General features: G+C 37.7%; 1 protein-coding gene across 1 annotated transcript in view; it reads left to right on the top strand.

The window, feature by feature from the left end:
* The window catches only part of SLC38A9 (solute carrier family 38 member 9), a 44,571-nt gene that overhangs the window by 7,445 nt on the left and 12,915 nt on the right, over positions 1-24,211 (top strand). The window contains exons 3-13 of the mRNA XM_030467097.1: positions 4,066-4,192; positions 4,757-4,878; positions 5,027-5,090; positions 5,206-5,299; positions 6,224-6,394; positions 8,972-9,031; positions 11,150-11,347; positions 13,813-13,920; positions 16,254-16,360; positions 21,936-22,049; positions 23,351-23,499. Coding sequence (XP_030322957.1) covers positions 4,066-4,192; positions 4,757-4,878; positions 5,027-5,090; positions 5,206-5,299; positions 6,224-6,394; positions 8,972-9,031; positions 11,150-11,347; positions 13,813-13,920; positions 16,254-16,360; positions 21,936-22,049; positions 23,351-23,499 — 1,314 coding nt within the window. The remainder of the gene's footprint in view (positions 1-4,065; positions 4,193-4,756; positions 4,879-5,026; positions 5,091-5,205; positions 5,300-6,223; positions 6,395-8,971; positions 9,032-11,149; positions 11,348-13,812; positions 13,921-16,253; positions 16,361-21,935; positions 22,050-23,350; positions 23,500-24,211) is intronic.

The following is a 24,211-nucleotide window of genomic DNA, read 5'->3' as shown; positions in this document are numbered from 1 at the left end:
CCTGAAAGGAGGTTGTAGCCAGGTGGGGGTTGGTCTCTTTCCCCAGGCAACTCTCAGCAAGACAAGAGGGCACGGTCTTAAGTTGTGCTGGGGGAGGTTTAGGTTGGACATTAGAAAGAATTTCTTTATCAAGAGGGTGATCAGACATTGGAATGGGCTGCCCAGTGAAGTAGTGGATTCTCCATCCCTGGAGATATTTAAAAAGAGACTGGATGTGGCACTCAGTGCCATAATCTAGTAACTGCAGTGGTAGTGGATTAAGGGTTGGACTTGATGATCTCTGAGGTCCCTTCCAACCCAGCCAATTCTGTGATTCTATGATTCTATGATTAATATGGTCTTCTTGGAGTAGAGAAACTGTTGAGCATCTTTCAAAGAAGTTTTTTATCAAATTTATTTAAATACAAAAAGTTTGTTTAATGTAAAGTTATTAATGCCATCAGGTAGATCCAGAAGACAGACTAACACACAAAAAAGTGTTATATTTTAACTGCCTAATACTCAGGACACAACTTTTGATCAGATGTGCTGAATCAGTTGTTTGCTATTTAGAAATATTTCAGAAAAGGTACTTGTGAAACAATTTAATACTTCTGAAAATAAATACTCATTATACTGCTTTATTGATATGCAAGATGTAGTACATTGCTGAAAATATCCAGAATAAAAGATGTTGCACCCTTATGGATGCTTGCAGTTGCAAGATTGTATATAGTTTGCTGGACAAATTTTCCCATTGTGCTGCTCCCCCAGCTCTCCAAGTCCAACACTTGAACTTTGCCCACCACAATATTTGGAAACAACTGTATTCATCACCAGCAGTTTTAATTTCCTTCATTTGCAGAAATTGCTACCGAAGTTCATAATGTGAAAAAGCTTGGGCAGGAGCCCTCTTCTCTCTTTTCCTGGACCAGCACTAGAATTCTCATTAACCACCCCTTTGTATGAGTGAGAAATAACTAGCAGATAACTACGTTATCTTGTGATAGTTTCTCAAGTGCATGCCTGGGGTGTAGCGTATGAGAGATGTAGACCTCCTGCATTTTGTCAGTCATTGTGTTCTGGAAAAAGCTGTGTGTCACTGTTGTGTTTTTTTAATATTGTTAGAAAAAATAAATTGGATACCATAGTCTGTCTCAGTGTGTGGAAATAGTTTACACTTTTTTGCATTAGTAGTCACAACCTCCAGTCATGACACCCTTCTCCCTTTCCCCAGGTCACAATGTCCCACATCCTTTTCAGAGTTGTTTTTCTGGGTGCAAAGATACAATGTGATTGCCTGTATAAAGCAGAAAGTTTTTTAAGAATCTACTGGGGCTGCTGATGTTAGCATGTACAGAATGCTTACAGTTCCTAAACAGTTTTCCAAAATACACCCCAGATTATATCCTGCCTTCTTCAAGCTTTGAAAATCTTGGTCTTTGGGAACTGCTTTGAGTATTTGAGAGCTTCTCAGACTTTTCTCTGGGTATGCCCTATGACCAGTCGTTGATCTTGGTGTAGCTGGGACTGGGAAATTACCTTGATGCTAGGCAGAATGCTACCCTCCCCTAGTCAACATTGGGGAGGAAGGTTGTAACCCAGCCTGCCCTCATAAGCTTCCAAGTCAGACTGGTGTTTTCAAGAGATTTCTTAACAACCATAAAACTTGGTGAGTGCACATTCTGTTCTAGCATAGTCACTTGCTTAGATTGTGGGTGCAGGGGTACCCTGAGAAAAAAAACTGGTGCTTTAGATCAGTTTCATTCTCAACCCACGCACATCAGAGGGGATCAAGAGGGAAAGTAGCCCAAGTACTGGCAGCATTAAATGTGCACTCCTCCTGGCAGGAAGCAACACCAACAAATAGAAGGTCTTCTAGGTTGTTTAGTTGTTTTTTCATCGCACACAGATTAGGTTCTGGATTGTACCCTTTATTTTGTTCTGGGCCATAAACTGCTTGTTCTCTGAACTTTGTTCCCAGACTTTGTTAATACTGAACAAAATGAGATATCTTTCTCTAAAGAATTTATTACCTACAGTGAGATACATATTTGCTACACTTGAAATTTTTCATTGTTTGGTTGTTGACTAGCAGCACTGCTTTGCCCCTAAAATAGGATGTTTTATTTCTTTTTCAGACATTTTAGTTGCAAAATTGTCTATGGCTTTAACTTGAATTGCTTTAAGAAAATGATACCCCGTTGTATTCCAGTCCAGAAAATTTTTCTATAACATCCATGTTAGCAGCTGTTGATCACTAGTTTGAAGGAAATGTTGGCCACAGATCTTCTTTCTTTGAAGCAAAATGCAGGCTTTGTCAGAGTGTAATTTTTCCACAGTAGCAGATGGAAGATTATGGGGATGTACTAATAATATTAACTGGGGAGGTAGAAAGAGGTAATCATCACGAAGCTCTTCACACTATGCAGCTGTTGTACAATAAGAAAAATATGTACTTTTTGTGTTCTAAATATAATGTGTCAGTGAGCCAAAAAGAAAACAGCAGAGAGCTGACAGGGCAGGAAGGCATTTTAACATATTACATTTCATGTTTTCATAGCTACAACATATTTTAGATGTCCTTCAGTGCAATATTTTTTAGCAGTGATTGCATCAGCCCAATAAAAGAAGTCCTTCAGAGTTGAGTATTTCTGTATGTTATATCTACAGAATTAGTTAGTCCTGTGCAACTCTAGCTTGAGTAAGAAAGCTATTGCTTAAAGTTTATTTGTGTTTAATTATGTTCTCTTCCCCTTTAATGCCATAGACATGGGGAAAAAGGAGAGTTGAGAATGTTTTAAAAACTGTATGTTCACTTTCATTTCAGTAAGTGGGAAAAGCCTTGGCAAATCTAAGTCATATTTACCATGATAAAGGAAGATATAACACTAAGGGAAAGGAAGGAATGAATTTGTGGAGAAGGAAGTTATTTTTCTCTTTTTTCCACTTCTGTCAGTTTTTATTAATACCATAAATACTCTTAGCTATTGTGTACTGTTAAGTACATAAGAATAAAGGACCTACCTTCATTTCTTGCAAAGATGTAGCAACCAGCTTTGGAGTTGTAGTAAATTCAAATAGGTTTTGCTCATGTGCCAGGAAAAAAGGCATGGATTTACTGTTGACCTAATTTCTGCTCTTCATAGCCCGTAACTTGGTTTGATCTGTACTTGTGTGGGTTGTGGTTTAGAGGTGGTTCTTCTTCATGAGTTATTTAAAGATCAGCCTGGAAGAAGAAGGTCAAAAAGCTGTTGAGATTTATTTAGGACTTAAAAGCACTAGTGAAAGGGAAAAAAGAAGCTAAAACCTCTTTTAAGGCTTACAGGTCACCAGTATTCCCTCTCTTGTTTTGTCTGCCTTCTCCTGTAATATCTGTGACTGTGCCAGCAGTATGACTCAGCTGAGAAAGAGGGGAGACCACTTATATTCTGTACATGTCTTTAGGAGAGGTGTAGGACTGAGGTTGAGGACAGTCCCATTCTCCATCCTCCACCTTAATTAAATCAGAAGGGAAATTGTGAAGCTTTTCAGAACTGCAAATGGGCATCTGTTGTTCCATGTTCTGTGACAAATTCCATTCCTGGTTATAGACTTACCTGGCTTTGGTTCTTTTCTCATTAAACACAGTTTCATAGGGTGGGGTTTTGGGTATATTAGTAGATTCTAGCCTTTTCATAGGTGGTCCTCATTAGCACTGCGTTCCTCTCTTTTTCTGTCTTCTTTCTGCTCACACATTCTCATGCCTTGTGTTTCTACCTGTGTTCCTCATCACTAGTTATAGCAACACCTATTATAAGCATTAAAAAGCTTGGCTAAGCTTATTAACATCTAATTGTGGTGTGACTCATTGTTGAGAACTAGAAGTCTGGATGTTAGTCTGAATTTTGGTGTTAGGTTGCCCGACAGACTATGGGCAAGAAGCCATTTTAATATGGATGATCTAAACACATGATTCTTTCATAGATGGCAGCTTCCTTCATAGCAGTGACATTTTTGCATTGCTTTGTGTCAGAGAATGACAGTACTTGAGTTCCAGGATTCTAAGGGTTTTGTTTTTGTTTTTGTTTTTTTTCCCTCCTTTAGACCATTTCATGTGGAGCCTACAAACATAGTCAGTGTGAACGATGAGAGAGTCACTGATAAAGCTTCAGCAATGAATAAGCGGATTCATTACTACAGCAGGCTCACTTCTCCTGCAGACAGAGCATTGGTGAGGCAAAAACAGGGACAGATTAAATGAGTGGTCTCTGCCATGTTGGGTCTTCCATAGCCTAGATTTGTAAAAGAAGCACAAATAAAGGTAGGGGTACAACTGCTCTGCAGCTTGCTTTGAAGTAAGTATCTAGTAGCTGAGTGCTTTATCAAGGTCTTGTGTTATCATGAGTTGTGATTCACTTCTTGTGCAATACCTTCACCACTCAAAGAAAACAAAAACAGATTGATTTTTTACAACAGTGGTCCGGGATACCCAGATGTGTGCACTCATTTCTCCCATCTAGAAGAGGATTTAAACAATGGTCAGCTGCAGTGTCTGAGTGAGCATGATCTGTGCCTTATATGCTTCAGACATTTTGCTGAAGAACAATCTGTTCCTCTGCTATTTAGCTAAAAATCACAAATTTTTTTTTTCACTGGGAGAACATTCATGTAGTTAAACTTTTTATTGAAGTTTTCATGTAAAGATTTTGTGATTTACAACAATTGGCTCACAGTTTCTGGGACAATGTGTACTTCAGTGTTACTAATAAATTGCATTTTTTATCCATTTTTGTAGATTGCTCCTGATCATGTACTTCCAGCTCCTGAAGAAATCTATGTATACAGTCCATTAGGAACTGCTTTTAAAGTTGGGGGTTGCACAGATGGCTATGGTAAAAACTCCAGTATAGTGACAATGTATGTTAAGCACCTTGCCATATATTAGGCAGAAAATACATTATTATTGAATGTTCTATATTGTATGCACAACTACTGTAGCTAAGAGGATAGTGTGAAGTAAGAGTGCTTCTTAAAGTATTCACTGGCTTTTAAAATTTCTCCCTAGATTTATGATATGGAATACAATGATGGGTACCTCTATATTAAGTATCCCATGGGGAATAAAACAGGTAAAGCTATGAAAAATGTACATGTATGAAAACATGTTTGGCAGCATGCCTTGCTCTTTATTTTTCTATAGTGTTACTGATAAAGAAAGTAAACTGGATTTCTCCCGCTCAACAGGCAGGCTTTACTTCTGGAATCATTCTCATCTTGCTGATGGGCATTTTGACTCTTTATTGCTGCTACAGAGTTGTGACATCACGGAAAATGATACGTAAGAAATACACAGCTTCATAACACAAATATTTCCATTAAGTGTGAACAGATCTATTAGATTCTTAGTTTGTCACTCTCTTTATTATAGACCTGATCTGCAAATAAACGCTGTTCCTTTGAGTGTCTCTCTGCTTTTGTATTTGGGATCTACACTCTGTAACCTAAATGTGGGTATTCCTGTATTAGACTTTCCTTCAGTTCTTTGAGACCTGTGTTTTATAGCCAAACCCAAACTCCTAGCAAACAAGGTTTCAGATGTTCACTTACTAAGCTTACTGATTTAGAGGCTTCCCTTTCTCTCCACAAGCACCGTCCAGTTCTCTACCTGTATTTCTGATCATGTGATCCGGTGAAACAGTGTGGGCTGCATCTGCTTGTGCCACGTGCCGGTATTACTCTAATATTTATATATATATACTATGTTGAAAGCAATTTTTGGGCAGTTGCCTCACCAGCAGTGGTTGTATTTAAAATGTATTTCTCTTGTTCAAAACTCATATTGCAGCTCCTGTAGTTTGTGCTTTTATGCATAAACTAACTCACTTGCTAAAATAAAGGCACCTAACATCTCCAGTTTGTAAAACTCATTTCAAGGCATTGTTGACGGCCAGTTCATGGTCTGGACCACTGTGCCATAAGTCCTGCAAAAAAGCTTTAGCTGCAAGTGCACAGCTGCGTTCCTGCCACCATGTCTTTTTCCAGTGCTTCTGGAAGTACTCAAAGTATATGTCCACAATAAAAGCCTCTGCTTTTCCAGGCTTCTTCAGTTACTCTTTATAATTAACAGCAATCTTCTTAGCTTTGGAAGCACTGTGAATTTGTCTGAATATTCTGAAAGAAGAACTCCTCCTATTGTAGAGTTCAACTGAGTCCTATATAATGTTTTGTTTAGATATGTTTCTGTTTTTTGTATCTTTTTCAGCTTTAATAGATACCTCAAACTGGGAATTCCCAGATGTTTGCAAGTATTACTTTGGATCCTTTGGTCAATGGTCAAGCCTCTTATTTTCTATGGTATCACTTGTTGGAGCTATGGTTGTTTATTGGGTGCTTATGTCCAACTTTCTGTTCAACACAGGAAAGTTTATATACAGTAAGTTCTAATTTTTTGTTAACTTTCACAGATAATCTTACTAAAAGATCAGGACTTTATACTTCACTTTCAAAGGTTTGTCCATTTTACTTAAGATTGTTTTTTCTGTTACTTTGCACAAATAGTCAAGTGAGAATAACTGTGTGTGAAATTATGGGCACAGTCATGTATGTTTTCAAAGCCAGTTTCTCAGTCTCAGTAAAGTGTGGTTTTAATGAAAGACAAGGCACCATTTATGTGATCTGTACGTCAATAATGAGGCTTCTTGGTGTAGTTTAAACCAACCAAACCTGGTTACATGTTTCCACTTCTTATTTTCACTCTCCCCTTGGTTTGCATGGGTGTAAATATTTGAACAGCCAAATAACAGGATAGTCTGTTGAAACGAACCTGGTTAGGGAAAAAAAATCTAGTTTTATTCTAGATTTCTGCAAACATACTGCAGAGTGCTGCCATATAGAAAGTTTCTGCAAGCATCCCTGGAGGAATCATGAACTATAGCACAGCAAAAGAATGATTCTTATACTGGCTTTGCTACAAAAGAAAACATGTTATTAACACCCTTGTACATGCACAGACACACAAGCTTTTGTGGATACAATCAATTAGGAATGCAGAGTTGTGGGAATAAATTAAAGCTCTGAAAATCTGACTCATAGCATTGAAGAGCACTACTAAGATTTAAGATTTATGTCTGAAAGCAATTAACAAATCTCTGAGGCAAATAGCAGCGCACACATCCCTTTTAAACAATGTTTAATTAGAGTTTCCATCATCCCAGAACGACATACTTTACCCTATTGGTTAATGACTGGTGTTTTTTACAGATGACCTAATTCTTATGTTGTTGTGGCCATTTCATTTTAGACTTTGAGTTTTTCTTATAATAAGTTTAGCACTTTAATGCAAAGTTATTCTGAACTAAATAACTCCAATTCTATTAGGCAAACTTCTGAATTACCGAAACAGTTAATTTTCTAGAAAAAAGGTACCCTATTCCCTGCAATTGACATATGTATTTTATCATGTACAGATATTTGCTAGGGGTTCTTACTTTAAATTGTTTGCTCATGATAACTTCAATTATTGGATTCTTGTCCTAATTTTCATTATGTCTACTTCATCACTGAGTTATAAAATGGCTAATAGGATGCAGCTTTGCCACAGTGGCATCTTCCAGCCATATATTTTTAAGTTATTCTAAGCAGGCTACTGTGTTTAATTCTTGTACTTAAGATGAATTTTTAAAAAATCTTCACAGACAATTTAGTTGAGAACAAACTGGTTTCCCGAGAGAGAATTCTTTAGAAATTAGCAATAAACAAAGAATGCAAGATTGCTAGGCAATTAGGATTTCCCCATTTTTTTTAACATGGTGTCCCATGCTTTTCTTCTGGCTTTATGAAACACAAATAAATCTGCAAGCCCAATTGCTTGTTTTCAAGCTCTTTTTTAGAACTGACAAAATGTAAGTTGGCAATCCATCTCAAACTAATTTTAAAGTGCTCTAATTCTGTAATTAGATTTTCCAGTTCTTTTGATGGCTTAACCCTGTTTTTTTTGAAAGCAGCATCGCAAAACGGCTAGAAAGGGAGGAGCAACTTACTTTAATTAAAGTAATTACTTTATTAACTTACTTTAATTAAATTTTCTGATGTATACACTTAACTGATACCAGTACAAAAAACTCAACTGTGATTCCGGGTGTCATAAATCAAAATGAAGAAACAAAAAATTGTTTTCTTCCCGCAAGGCCTTTTGCTTTCTTTGTGAGAAACAAGCTGCTGTTAGTTGCAGCTGTAAAATCTGAGGCCTGTTTCTGTGTACATAATAATCCCACATGAAGCAGAAGCACATTTTAACCAGAGGCACACTAATTAAATTTCCAAGCTGATGGGCATTTTGTGTGTGTATATATGCTTAAATAGAAGGAAACTGCTATCCAATACTTTCACACTGATGAAGCTGCAGAAACTTGAAAATACCTGGTTTGGCAGAGCAGTAAAGTAGCACAAGAGGCTACTGCAAACCAAATACTACTAGGGATGACTGTGGACAGTGAGACTTAAACCTTTTTCCAAATATTCTCTTCTTTAAAATACAACATGAAAAATGCATCCCAGAGTGTCTTCTGAAAACTAGATGAGAAAAATGAAGCTTTTTCTGTGTAATGCTATATGAAGAAAGGGTATGGTTCCATGCACTTTTTTCCTGTCCCAAAAGAGGCTGGTTCAAAGATGCATCTCTTCACTAATCTGCTTTGCACAGACAGAGGACCTGGGACAAATGGATATGTGCTGGGGGAATAGGAATAAGCAGCTGGGAGGGGGGAATTTGGTACTTAATAAATGGACAGGGTTGCTGAGAAGAAAGTAGTGTAGTGGAGAGCTAATCTAAACATATCTGAAAGAAAGTTTTAAAATATCCACTTGGGGTTAAGGGGAATGCAGGCTGCTGTATCACGCTTCTGAAATAATTTTCCAAAATACTACTTTCCAAATTTTTATCACGTCAACTGATAAAAGCCTAATAGCAGGTTTGGGACATTGGTACTAAGACTTTTTTTCTTCTCTTCAGACTTTGTCCATGACATTAATGTAACAGATATTGTTCCTGGCACAAATGGAAGTATTAAAGGTATGGAACATTTATTAGTACTGTGTTTTCTGGTCTGGGTTTAAAGACAAGTCATCAGGTTTCCTTGACTAGCCCTAGTTACAAAGTGTGTATCATAAGTTCTAACTACCTGTTTTTTTTAAAAATTGAATTTTTTATGTGAGATTTGTGCTTTCACAAATAACCACACACTTGTAAAGCTTAACAAGTTAAAAAAAAAAAAAAAAAAAAAAAAAAGTGGAGGTAAGAATAAGTATTAGAAAGCAAATTACAGGTTTGTATATACCCATTTAGATCCTCCTTAACACCATGAGTGCTAGACCTCTGAACAGTAGTTGCACCATGGAGAATTGTCCTAAGGAGTTTTATTTTTGCATCCTAAAATGGAGATCAGATCTGTTTACTTTCTAAAATCTTGTGTGCGGTATCTTTGCTTCTCACTACAGCAGTATTCTTATTTTAAAAATGCTGTAAGAACATCTTTAATTGTGTTGAGTGCAAAACAAAACAGATGTAAGTCTACATGAGTATTCACAAGTAAAGGAAGAAACTTCAGTTGAGTATGTACCTCTCTTTGGTCTGTTGGGAGTTCTTAAGTAGGCAGAATAATGTAGCACAAATTATTGTGCTGGCCATGGTCAGGCTCTGATCCTCTTGCCTGTATGTAGTAACTGAACATGACGCTCTGTTGTGAAGCAGAAAAGTTTCTCTGTCCCGGGTGCTTATGGGACTGGGGAAACATTTCTATACGATGTAGACAGCTGTGTGTCACACTAACTGCAGGCATGTTTCTGGAGAGCATCTGTGTGGACCTGCTCCTCAGGTGCAAGGAGTTGAGAAATAATTCTGGAAAACATTGATTTGCCTTTGAGATGGTGTGGAACTCTGGTTTTCCTGCAGTCCTAGCCAGCAAGGTACCAATGGCTGCTGTGGTGCTCTTTCTTTTGTGCTGTCTTCTGCCTCTGCTGTTCGTAACGTTCTTATGCAGTGGGGGTATAACTTTGCGACAAAGTAGACAACAATATTCCACAGCAACTGAGAGAGTTAAAGAAGCTGCTTCACAAAACTAAGGGCTGCCAGATGCTGAAATGACAAGGACATCCCGGGCTACTGAGGAGATAAGTTAGAACAAAAAGCATTTTTCAAGGTCTGTGAAAGAGTCCCATTATAAGTAATGCAGAGAAAGCAAGTGAGAAAGCTGGAAGTAGAGAAATTTCATAGAACACTTTTTACATCTTTTCTGTTGTAACAGAACATGTGTGCAGCGAATGTAGGAAGGAGGTGATCAGGTATAGTGGGATGCCAAGGTTTAAAAAAGACATTATGAGAACTATAAGACAGGTTCCTATTTCAACATACAACTTCATAGGTAACAAACATCAAATAAACATGTTTTTATCAAGGGATCTTTTTGTTTGGCTGGTTTTGCTCTAGTCACTGGTTCAGGTGCTACCATCAATCAGCTACCACATAACAATGTGTGACATTCCCTTTTGGTAGTGTTATGGATACATATCTTATGTTTTTTCTGTTGTGTTGTGTAGCACCTAGCACAGCACCAAGATGGTACATGTGCTTGTGATTGGAGTGGCTCATTACACAAGTGGTAGACCTGCCAATTGTAGGATCTTTCTTGTCATTCTTAGTTTGTGGGTTCCCAGAGCAACATACAGGCTCTTCTGTACACAGATGCACTTGCATTTTGGTTCAGGTCATCTTGCTGAAGTATACAGGGACAGATTGCAATAATGAATGCACAGCCAGATGCTGAGATCTGTTGCTATGACTTGATTGCAGCAAGTGTATGTAGGAATTGAACACACCTAGTTACAGGCATGTGTTTTTGAAGGATAATCCTATGCCAGAGTTCAGGCTGCAGACAAATTAGTGTCTTTGTTATGCTTAGCTGAAAGTACCATAGCAGTTGTCAGCTTAGCATTCAAGTTGCCTAGCAGTTAAATCTTAGTGCTGAGCTCCAGAAAAAAAACAAAGTAGAAATTAGTAACTGACTTTTCAAACGTGTCTTTTGGGTAGCCGTGTTTCCCGTAGGTAGAATACACTCCAGAAATTATGGAATCTTGGCTGTGAAGGTTATATATCAGAAATAATCAGGTAATTTTTTTTTTTCCTTTCTTCCAGTCATTTGTCCAAGTGCTGCTAGTGGTCACCCACCGCAGAACATGGTTGTGATGTTCTCTTCTGGCAACAATACAGGTTTTGAACTCTTCGAGGAGTGGTGGAATAAATCACAAACAGTACCATTTTACTTGATAGCTGTTCTTCTACCCCTGATAAATCTGAAGTCTCCATCGTTCTTTGCAAAGTTTAATGTCCTAGGTAGGTAACAAATATTATTGAAGCATTGCTTTGTTGTGGCTAAAATGTATACAAAGCAATGAAAGCTGCTCCAGTGAGCAGAATCATGTAATCCTAGAGTAAAATCAGAGAATCATTTAGGTTGGAAAAGATTTCAGATGACAAGAGTCCAACTGTTAGCCTAGCATTGTGAAGTCAACAGCTAAACTATGTCCCTGCATGCAATGTCTACATGTCTTTTAAATATCTCCAGGGGTGGTAACTTGACCACTTCCCTGGGAGACTGTCCAGTGCCTGACAATCCTTTCAGCAAAGAATGGTTTCCTAATATCCAACCTGAATCTCCCCCGACGCAACTTGAGGCCATTTCTTCTTATCCTCTCGCTTATTACCAGGGAACAGAGACCAACACAAACCTCAGTACAGCCTCCTACAACCTAGAGAGCAGACTGAACAATGCCAGTTCCCTCAGCCACTTCTAGGATTTGTTCTCCAGACCCTTCACCAACCTTGTTGTTCTTTTGACTCATCCCAGCATTTCAAAGTCCTTATAGAGAAGGACCCAAAACTGAAGAGTACTCAAGGTGCCACATCTGCTGGCTGTGCATCCCCAATAGGGATGCTGTTGGTTTTCTTAGCCACCTGGGCACACTGCTGGCTCATATTAACCTGGGTACCAGTGAACAACCCAAGACCTTTTCCACCAGACAGCTTTCCAGCCACTCTTCCAGTAGTTTGCTGGCAGCTGTGCTTCAGAGTGGTTCATTTGTCAGAATTTTAATCACCTATGGACTTTTCATCCTGTTTTGCTTGAGTCTTACAGCTAATAGGCAGCTTTTGGTTTTTTCTTTGGTTCCCTTGAATATCCTGTAAAACAAGTTCCAACATACTTACAACAGATTTTCTGAAATGGAGATACACATGCAACTGTGCAGCATTTGGTGCATATTACCTTCTTCGCATGTAGTCAGGCATACCCTTCCTCCTGTGGTAGGCATTTCAACACAGGCAGTTACTTCCAAAGATGAATTGCTTCTACCTGAAGACAATTGCTACCAGTCAGTTGATTAATTAATCACAATATCAGTCAACCAGGGTAACCTGCTAATGTGCTTTGCCATAGCTCTCTGTCTTGTTCTGTGATACAAGGATGAAAATTATGAATTCTCTTTGCTTCTGTGTCTTGAGATTGAAGGCCAGTGTAGGAGGGATTGGTGAAGTGAAAAAAATGCATGGATGAGTGGGGTTGATCACAATTTACAGGGTAGGAGACAGCTGAGGGCATAGAAGATAGATGCAGAAAAGGAGATAGAGAGCACAGAATGGGTTGGAAAAGATAGAGATTGTATAGGAAGTAGAAGACAGGGGATTGAGGGTCTAGTCTGTACTCTCTTCTAGAGTGGTGCTTAATTAGAGCTTAGACATTCTGTTCCTGGATCCTCTAAACGAAAATACAGTGCAGGAGCTTGTTTTTCTCTGCAAAAAGATTTTTACATAGACTACGTATAACATTTAGGCATAAGAAAATACTTTATCAGGTGAGATCTAGACATAATTTTATCTGCTTTTAAAATAAGCAGGTTATCATGGGCACACTCTTTTTTAATTTAAGAATCTGAATATTACAATATGAAATTTCTGAGTACTTCAGTTGATTATTATGTAATTCAGAAGTTGTTTGAAGTTGTCTTACTTTTCATGAACCTTTAAGTATATAGGACAAGAAGAAATGGAAGGTAATTTTTGAAATGCTAAAATGTAATTCCTTTTAGAGACCTTTTACTTATCTTTATACCCACAGAAACCTAAATCATTAGGAAGTTACATAATATTTTAGCTGTTAAGATGATCCTCAAGTACAGAACCTTCTATCTTCCAAATTCCTTCACTATACTCTATGTAATCCAGTGATAATTTCTTCAAATTTTTGTTTATATGTGGAGATACTGCTAGAATGAATGTCTTACCTGAATCTGCATTATAAACTGTAAAAATACTGTTTCTTTGTCTTTACTTCTTTATAGCCTATTCTCTGGTGACTAGCAGTGTTGTTGGCAGGGAGGTTACATTGCAGTAGCCTTCATTACTGTTTCAGAATTTCCTTCAATTTTTAGGTAGTTACTATACTACCCTTACTTGTTTCAAGTGCATTAAGTCAAAATGCTGGCAGCTGAAGGTGGAACCGATCTGCTACTGCCTAGACCTCCCTGCCTGCCCAGCACAGGAATTGCAGAGTTATTTCTTCCTTTGTCACTAGAGTGCAGCATCTCTAGAATATTAAAGATGCTGAAAGCTTGCATTGAGTACAAGTATATTATTTTTTCTTTCTCATCTAAAAAAAATATAAAAAACTTACAACTGTCCTGTGTTTTTAGGTATTAATACCAATCCTAATTGTTTATGCTACTGGTAACTAGTTGGAGCTAGAGTAAAACACAGCACAATACTATATACTGCTTCATGTGTTTGGATCTTGTCTTTTCTAGGTACAGTTTCAGTTGTCTACTTAGTTTTTCTGGTTACTGTAAAGGCTGCTCATCTGGGAATCCACTTAAAATACAACTTGTTTACAGAGAATGATTTTTTCGTACCAGGTAAGATTGCTAAAATGCAGTAATGAAGCATATATGTGATGGGTTTCATATTTTTAAAGCAATCCATTAATGACTTTCTCATTCACCTTTTAACACCTTTGTGACATAAGTAAGGAAATGCTGTTTGATGTTGCATTAAGGGGCTCAGGAATGATTCTTATTAATTAGGATGCTCCTTACCAGTGATACTCCTCTCCAACATATATTGTGACAGGGAGCGTCCCACAGATGTGTTTTGCCTATATTACAGTAAGTTAGAGCTGTGCTATGTTCAGATCATGCCTATTTCAGTAGTGATTACAAATGACAAACTGTACACAGACTGTCTGGTAAAGGTGCTTTAAGTTCTTCACACAGTCTTGCTAAATGGAACAGCTTAATCACCATAATTTATAGGCAGTTTTCCTGTGCTTGCCAGTTCTTCTCAGATTTTAGTTCATAGTCGTAGCTCCTCCCTTTTAAGCACCTGTTGGCTCTCCACTATGTTTCTTTTCTTTCTTGAGTGTTGTTTTGGTAGCTATCTTTTTTTCCAAATTACGGTTACAAGTCATGAACAGTGGTACTTGTGTGTGAACAGTCTAAAAAAAGATCAGTTTCTTGGTTTCGGAGACCTGGAGTGAGAGATCTGGAGTTAGGGTCTTCACTGTTTATTCCCTGTTCTTTACAAAAGGCAAAATTTTATGTTCAGTTAGCTCCAATGAGCTGTGTCCCGTACTATTGAATTGTATCACTCTTTCTGTTCTTCGAAACAAGATAATTTTGTCCTTCTTTAAAACTGAGGTATTTACTTTAGGCAAAAATTAGTTACATACCTTCTTAGGGCTTCTTTGCACATTTGTGCATTTTTAGTTTCTCAGCCACTACAAGCACTGTACTAACAGTTTAACAAATGGGGCGCAGACCGGTTTGGTGCAATAAAGTACAATTAGAGAAGAAAAAAAAGATGACTTTAAGCATTAGAATTGGTTTGAATTACTGGAGCAAGATAGAGATTAAAAAAAGAAACACAAATGTTTTTCCATGTTTCTAAAATAATCTGGTCTAATTTCTGAAATTATGGTAACACACTGTGGCAAACAGTTAAACTGACATTGTTCTGGCACAATGATAAGCAGAATAAACAGCTTAGCTACAGTATTCCATGTACATGTTGCAAATAAGTCTTCTTAAAACCCAGTATTTTCCTTCTTTACCCCCAGCCTGAAGCTGCCACCAAGTCTGTTTGCTCATTTTTCCATAACTGTTGAAGGTTGTTCCTTCCTCATCTTAGCCAGGCATTCAGAACCCAATTGGAAGATCTAAATGACAAGAAAAAAGTGAAAGGCTGTGTAAAACAGTGTCTTCAGCTTTGTCAGGTCACAAAAAAAAAAAGAAGTAATTTTCCATTCAGTCTGAGTCTTCAAAGCCAAGCAGTTTTTGCTAAGTATGACTTTGTACAAGACCAAAGCAGATGCTTTGAGGATGAACTCGATTGTCATCATAATTCCCTAAGAATTTCCCTACATGCTGCAGCATAAGTAAAAATTTACAGATAATAATCACCATCCATGGAAGTATTTTTAAAACGTGTAGATGAGGCACTTCAGAACAATCTCTAGTGGGTAATGCATATGTATTTGATCATGTTGATACATATATATTTTATTCAGGGCAGGGGGAAATGTTGACAGTTGGACATGGTGATCTTAAGAGGTCTTTTCCAACTGTGACAGTTCTGTGATTATGTGATTCTATGATGTAGATATTTCTGAAATAGTGCTATGTTATTCCTATGGCTACAAACGAAAAAATACATTTCTCATAGATGCTGTAAGGTGTATGATAAGAAGTTTCTTTCAATTTCTTTATGCCCTGGTTTGTAAGCAGAACCTGTTAGACATCTACAGATGTAATTTTTGTTCTGGTAGTGTAAATGACAAACATGAATAACAAGAAAAGATGCTAACAGATGTTCACATTCACCCCTCCATGTCCCTATTCTGGGCGACCAACAGCCCCACTGCAGACAGTTTCTACCTCAAAAATACTTTCCATTTAAACTGCTGAGAAGCAGAAATCCTGTCTGCATAAATCTTAATTAGCCAAACGATCTTTGGTGGTTGGATTCTCTCAAGAAACATTGCTGGAGGGTGTATGTTACATTTTGACCACTATGTTCATATAGCTTGCACTTGTTGAATAAATAAGTATCTGCATTGGCTATGGTCAAAGATAAAATAGATTTTCCCATTTCAGCATGAAGGTTCATGTTTCTGCCAGTAGGTTTCACAGCACTGTATGTCAGCACAGTTTGTTTCAAATTAAGTTACTTACACTTTGTTTTCCTCCTCTAGAATTTAGACTGCTATTCCCTCAGCTCACAGGTGTTCTGACGCTTGCCTTCTTCATCCACAATTCTGTCATCACGCTTCTTCAGAATAACAGGAATCAAGAAAACAATGTAAGTAATTTCACAAGACCATGCTAATTTGTATCTGATTTTTTTCCTGACTACTTCTCTCGAAATTGATCCAGAGACTAAGAGCTTCAGAAAATATAGCTCTCTATGATCTGTTACACAACTAGAAACATATGCGTTTATTCAAATGAGAGCCTTGATGACTGTTCTAGATTTTACTTGTGGTGAGAATTGTATTAAACGGCCAAATTACATGCAAGAGTTAGAAGGCTTGACAATGTTTAAGATTCTAGCAAAACTGCCCAATTTGGTATGAAAAATACTGGAGAATATTGGGCACAGGACTGATTTTGTCAGTATCCTGAACAGCACTGTTTGCATCTAGATATCTTTTCTCAGAGCTGCTTCTGTAATTTTGTATTTATGATCCAAGTCAATATTCATAGAGAAACAAGACCCTATTTAGGAAATCCTTGGAGACTGTATGGTATGTATGTTTTGGACAGGTCTTTGGACTTGAAATGCTGTGTATTGGGCATACAGATGGAAGTGCCTTCTTTCTTAATATCTTCTCATTATGAAATACAAAAGGGAGTAAACATGATACAGAATCTGAGAGTATATTTTTACTATAATTTTATTTTTTAATTTGCAGCATTCTTGTCCGGCTTCATTAAAATCTTATTTGTAAATGTAACAACACTAACATTCAGAGATTTTTATATATTAGATCTAACTGGTACAGAATCACAGAAAGGTTGAGGTTGGAAGGAACCTGGATGTCATCTTGTCTAATGCCCCTGGTTCAAGCACGGCCACTGAGAGCCAGCTGCCTACACAATAAGATACACACATAAAATAAAATATATCTTATTCTAGTATTTTGAGAAATGCGGATTATATGTGAGTGCAGTGAGGTGACCTTTTGATCTACATAGTTACTTTTTTGTCCCTGTGAACCAAGGCCAGCTTGTGAGTGACCACTTCTGCAAAGAAGTTACGAATTCTTCACCAGGAAAACTTCTTGGGGCTTATGGTCATTTCTGAAAACTAAAGAGGGTGTTAGTGGAGCTGTGGAGAAATAAAAATAAGTTTGTTCTCACTTTTCTTAAGAAAAGGCAAGATTTCACTTTCGCTTTGGCTGTGGCTTTTAAATTCTTGAAGGTTTGGTCACTCCAGCAATCAGCTGTGTATGCAGAAAAGGCCCAGTGCTTTCATGCTGCCTTCAGGACATTTCTTGTAGCTTTTCCCCCTCCAGTTACATTGGAGCAAGCAATCAGCTGCTAAGAGCAGCACTTAGAATCTTCTCCAGCTTTCTTTTCCTGTGCTAAAGAGAACGAAACTGTTGCCAGCATTTGATTCAGCTTTTCTGAATGCCCTCCCTGGGGCTTAAATTTCCTGCTTAGGCCTACCATGGATCACAAGCTTGCATTCCAGTGGAGTGTTCAAATTGCATGGAAAGAGCACCACCTAGTATGGCAGGAAAGGTCTGTAATAGGAAACAAAATCTATTCATATTTCATCTAGGAGTTTTATTTGGCCTCAGGTTTCTTCTTCTGTAGCTCTACAGGAGCCTTTCACTCAGGATTCCAAGTTCTTTACAAATGTTAATGAAGCAGTGGTGCTCTTGAAGAGCTATCTGTTTTGTGATTATTTCACTAAGCTGCTTGACTAAGTGGGAAGTTTCCATATGTATAGTAGTCTAACCTCTGTCATAAGTCATGGTGTTGAAAGTATTTTTTCCATTGTATTTACATCAAGACGTTTTCTCCTGTCACTATCTCATGGGGATTAGAATGGATATTTTTCTTTTTTTAGGGACTGTTAACATGTCACTTCCATCAGAGTTCTGTGAAAAGACACAGAAAACTACTGCTTAGTTTTGAACAAAACTTGCTGGAACTAGTGATCATAGGAACAACTCCTGAGGGAGGTGGAAGAAAAGTAAGAGAAACAATAACATTCCTTTTATGGATTCAGAAGTTCAGAACAATAGCAGCTTCCATTCTGGTCACAGGCGTGTATTGCTTCACAGAGCTAAAAGACACACATGGCCAGGGGAGGATTCCTCTGCCTGCTATTCCAGTGTGGGTGTGAGAAGAGCAGTGCACTTAAATAAGCCAAATGTCAACAGCACAGTCTGGAGGAGTCCTGTGTGCAGGTTTCTTAGTCTGCAGTTCAACGTTGAGCTCCTTGTTCCCATCTGCCACTGCTGTCCCCTGCTATTTATCAGAATAAGTGTTTGTGCATTGCAAAATCAACTAGGCTGGAAACTGTTTCATAGAAAACTAACACAGCCACAAAAAGTTGACTTTTTGGGTTTTTTTTTTGTTTTCTTTTTTCCTGATTGACATCTGGTGTGGTTCCCTGAGGAACTGAAAATACTGCACAAGCCCAGATCATGATTTACAGGCTTGATGTACTGCTTCCTGACCTCCTTCTGCTGACCTTGCTGTACCATAGGTTTCTCTTTCCAGCCAAAATTATTTAGAGCATTATACATAGTGGTGAAGAACTTCTTTTTCATCCTATTAAATGTATTCAATTGCCCTTGATGCTTGAAAAGGTGAAGTCTGGTTTATTATGTGAATCAGAGTCCTGTTGAGATATTACAGTGGCAGCATCTCTCTTCTGAGAAGTGACCTACCTGGAATGAGATCACAGAAAGATGCTATTTCTACTATAGTAATAATTATTAAGCACTGATATGGGCTTCTCCATACAAGGAGCAACTCTATAACCTACATTTCAATGTGGTACTGAGGAAAAAGAGAACTTTTTTCTCCATGACATGCAACAGCTAAAACAAAGCCTGAAAGTGACCTGCTCTTTTCAGCAACACTTAACAAGTATCTGTAGAGCCACAGATCCTTCACAGATCCTGTGTCCTGTCCTGTACTGCATGTGCACTTTCAGAATTTTCTCTGTTAGCTGCATCTGATTTATCAGACCCATCCTTTTGTTAGGAGACCTTCAATCTGCTGCTGCTGGCAGCCTAAGTCACGCAGTTTTCTGTTCTTCCGAGGCACTTTTACGTGTTGTTCTCTGCATCTGACCAGAGAAGCTAACATCAGTTCTCTAAGTTCCACCTCTGGATCTGCCTCTTAGTTCTGGTAGACTCAAAAGGGCTTGGCAGATGGCAAACTGTGATCCTTATGGACCATGACCTGCATTTTATCTTTGATACTTCCTTTCCACTCCAGTCCCCCAAGTGCTTCCTCCTTTCAACCATTTTCTCTACATTTGAATCTTAGATTATAAACTCTAGGTGTAAGGATTGCCATATTCTATAATCTTAGGCAGGCTTCTCTACAGTGTTGTCTTTCTGAGTAGAACAGTAGAACAATAGTTTCAGTACAGATTAAAGCATTAGTAACTGTAGGAACATGAACTGGTCAGTACAATCAGAGGTAAGAGCACACCAGCTCTCTGCTGTCTGTGTAGTTCATAATCAAGTGTTGTCCAGAGGAAGCACTACGAATTCTGTTTTAGAGTGCTTGCCCTTACAACTGCCAGTACTTGTTGCAGCAGAAGTAGTATTACAGTTGTTTCTCCATGACAGTTGTTTCTCATAAATACCTGTAAAAAACCTATATGATCTAATTTAATATTCCTAAAATCACTTTTTAGGATGGGCACTGGTACTTTTGAAGAGGAAGCTTCTATCTAAAATCCTGTACATCTTCTCGTGTCACTGAGGCAGAATTCTAGGAATATTTTAAAGAAAATTATATTACTCAACCTCTGATGGAGGTGGAGAGACCTTATTCAGTGACCAGTGCAAGGAGACTGGAGACTAGAGAAGCATCTTCTGGCTTGCTTTTAATGGGTTAGCAGGAGGAAGAGGTTCTGGCTGTAAGTTTGGAGCTGCTGGTGTCATGAGGGCCTCCCTGGGGTAGATGTTAACAGTGTATTGTTGTCTAATGAGAGATCTCATTGGCCTCTTGCAGGCTGATAGGAAAAAGACATCAGTCTTTTACCTCAAAAGCACTACCAAAATGAGCAAGATATTCCAGCTTCCTCTCTATAGCCTGGCTTCCTTCTGAACTTTGCTTGAAACTTGTAATCTAGCCTTTTATACCTTCCTCAGGGACTATCTGTCCTTGGAATACTCCAGAAAGGTATACAATAACCTTCTTTTGTCAAGGAGATAATGTACAGACACACTTAGGGAGACATTTCCATCCATAGATTTGTGTAAGCTTTTGCCACTCTCAGTGAGCCTGCTGGAGGCCGTGATTATGATCCCAGCCTTGAAGCCCTACAGTCCAAATAATCTGGTGCTGTGCCTGAGCTAGTAAGGCTTATTTCTTACTCACATGAAAATAGGGTCACGTATTGAGGCATTATAAGTAATCTGTTAAGAATCTGACTATTAGTATTAACAATTTCCTCTAAGGTAATGAATGTTTTGTAGTTCAGTGTAAGATTTTACAGGATATAGTTAGTTAATAACTAGAACTATTTAAAAAAAAAAAAATCGATGTAGAAGAATAGCTCACAAAGTACATTGCTGTGAGGTCACTCTGATGTGTATGTGGATTCTGCAATTCTATAAAGTACTTTAGTAGATTTGCTGCTTCTTTTCCAATACCAAATACCACTAAAAACATCATTATTTTTGTGTAGTTGACAATCTCATTATGTATCAGATACCTGATAATTTTCAGTAGTGAGCATTGAAGTTAAGGTTAATCCATATTTAGGTACATATATACATATATAGTTAAAATATGGTTTATGACCCTAGCTTCAACACTCCCCTAAAAATCTTTGGCTGTTGTTTTGTTCACTTACTTGGTGTATTTACAGTAATTCAGTAATAAAGTGGATATACAATATTAAATTATGGAGTCATTATGAAATACAGTACTAAAGCTAAAGCACATATGTATCTCTATGACTGGCTTTCTGTTTTATTTGTGGTTTATTTGCTCTTTTTATTAAAAGGTGTATTTAGCTATGTCTTCAATTATCATGCCATTCAGAGAGAAGCCTGATGTATTAGCTTCTGGTTTGGAGCCAGTACATATGGATCATCCTCTTAGGTTTCAAAGCAGCTTTTTTAAAAATGTCCTTTCTATCAAATCCACAGTTGGGTAGGCTGATGTCTTTTACTTGCAAGATTTTGTCTGATGAGGTTTAGCATAAAACATTGATGGGCTTTCTGTCTTCCACAAATGTCCTTGTGTCCCAAGGCTCTTAGTAGCAGTAGGTGAACAGAAGAAAGTAAAGATTTCTTGTTTGTTTGTTTGTTTGTTTGTTTGTTTTAATAACTACAGTAGGTTTGTGCATCCAACAATTACATGCTACACCTAGTGTCACATCTGTTTCTTTGTGCATTTTCTGTAGGTAGATAAGATACTTAATACTTTTGTAGTTCCACCTTAGGGTGCCTTCTTGCAGCTTTCTGATCTGATCCAGAGTCGGATTTGAAATCCCAGTTCAAGTAATAGAAAGGAAAAGTAAAAATTCAAACATAGTAGTTATAAACACAGAACAGTAAAAAATATAGAAGTAACCATAATAAATGCGATAGAAATCTCCTCATTAGGTTTTTAGTTTGCCTGTTTTGGTGTATCAGTGCTGGCCAAAATGAGATTTTATTTTTCCTAAGGTGAGAGACCTCTCCATTGCATACTTCCTGGTGGGATTAACATATCTGTACATTGGAGTGATAATTTTTGCATCTTTTCCTTCTCCACCACTATCCAAAGAATGTATTGAACAGGTGAGATATTTTATTGCAGTATGTATTTGTCTATTATCTTTTAATAAATATCCTTTAAAAAAAGACCTGCCACTGGTCTTGTTTTATGAATCACCCTGGCAGACACATCTGTCCTTGACTCTGGTCAGTTGGCTAACACCTCATGGGCATTACCACAAGCAGATGAGTAACACTACATTACTTCATTTGTATTCATGTCTGGTTACCAGTAGTTCTGCAAAAACCAAACATTTAATAAATACTCTGTGAAAGTGATGAAGAAAGGACCAAAATGAACAAGTAAATAGTCAAGGTTTTAATTTTTTAGCTTCTGTAATCCTGAAAAGTATTATGTCTGTGATTAGTTGTGTGTGCAGTGCACTTCACTGGGACTAGTTCCAGGTACTCCAGAAAAAGAAATGTAATGCAGATGAAAGCATTTTTTAGATAAATACCTTGCTACATGTAGGTTTGGAGTCTAACACTATGGTGAGCCTTGCCAGTAGTTCTTCAGATATTAGCACCACATGAAACATCCTGTGAATGCTACTAAACTCTTACCTTTTTACAGGCAAGGCTGATTCCCACACCCTAAATTACTTCAGAGATAGGAGCTATCAGCTGGTGATCCATTATATGCCAGATGCTCCTTATCTGTTGCATAATATTTAGCAAGAAAGCAGCATTTAAGTGCTTCCTCTGGTAGAACTGGTACTATTGTTTAAGCATGATACTCTTTTTTGAACCATTTGAAATTGCTTCATGAGGTTTAATCGACAGTTAAATAATAGGTGACAGTTAAATAAACAAGTGGTTTTCTTCCCATTTGTTTTTTTTTTAATTATCCTAAGTGCTTACTAAGGCATTAATGTATATTTCCATGATAATTAAGTCTTAGAATACTTATTTTGGATGTTCCCGCTTGTAGTATGTGATCCCTTTGTCGTATCTACGTGATCCAGTTTTACTGGTTAACTAACTGTTTTAAATATCTGGATATGATGTGACAGGTAATGGGAGCACATGAATCCATCTCCCTAAATAATCAGGTGAACCTTCCACAGCCTTGATTATTTGAGTTTTTTCACGAGAGTAGAAAATAACTCCATCTTTAATGCTAGCATCTAAGCTGACATCAACCCTAGTACTTGGTGGCAAGGCAACTGTAAAAGAGGGAGAGGTTATTTCATGTTACAGAGTTCATTTATCAATTATAGTTGCTTGGCTTTTGTCTCTTTGCCTCTCCTACATAGTTATTAGAAATAAGTAGATAAATGTAGTCAAGCCACCATTGAGAAGTATAACATTATTTCTATGTTTAGAATTTTCTAGATAATTTTCCCAGTGATGACATCATGTCATTCATTGCAAGAATATTCCTGCTGTTCCAGATGATGACTGTATACCCACTTTTGGGCTATCTGGCACGAGTTCAGTTTTTACGACACTTTTTTGGAAATGCTTATCCAAGGTAAGAAGTCTACTCCTTGACAAGAGCTTGACCACTTTGCTCAACTGGCCTTTTGTTCTTATAAATCTGGCTGGGGTTTGGGGGTTTTCCTTTGCTGCATTAGATGCATTTCAAAAGCTAATTTCACAGTGTTTGCACAGTGAGGGGATGAATGTGCATGCAAAATAACTGTTGCCTGCAGATCAGGTCTGCTACAGCTTGGCAGAGGAGCTCTTCATTTTTACAAGAAACAGCAGAGTTTTGTCAACACAGTTGCTTTGCATTATGCATTTAGAGAAGTTGTAAAAGAGAAGTTGTAATGGAAAAAAATTTTATTCAGTTCAGAAGCATTTTATCAAGTAGTCTTTAAGGACAGATGTGAAGGACGTATCTCTTGATATTAATCTTTTGCCCACATGTGTTTTGATTGTGCATAATTTAATCATCCGTTTTCAAACAGAGCTAATAGCTGAGTTGTTAACTGTGTTATTTAGGCTGCTGCCCTGCTTATAAAAATAGCTTTTCACATACTAATTTCAGAGGTGAGCCACACCCCTGCTTTTGTACATGCCTGGGAAGAGCTGATTCAGATTTCACTTTTATTTTAGTTTTGTTTTTTCTTAAAATAAAACCTAGGACATGTATATTTGGACAATTGTCTGAATTTGGCACAGCTGAGAAGCTGGTATTTATTTCTGACTTTCTTATTTTACATTGTGAATTGCTGCTGATG

This window comes from Calypte anna, chromosome Z, assembly GCF_003957555.1.
Source record: "Calypte anna isolate BGI_N300 chromosome Z, bCalAnn1_v1.p, whole genome shotgun sequence".
In the NCBI taxonomy this organism is placed as follows: Eukaryota; Metazoa; Chordata; class Aves; order Apodiformes; family Trochilidae; genus Calypte; species Calypte anna.
This window is presented reverse-complemented; position numbering and strand designations above follow the sequence as displayed.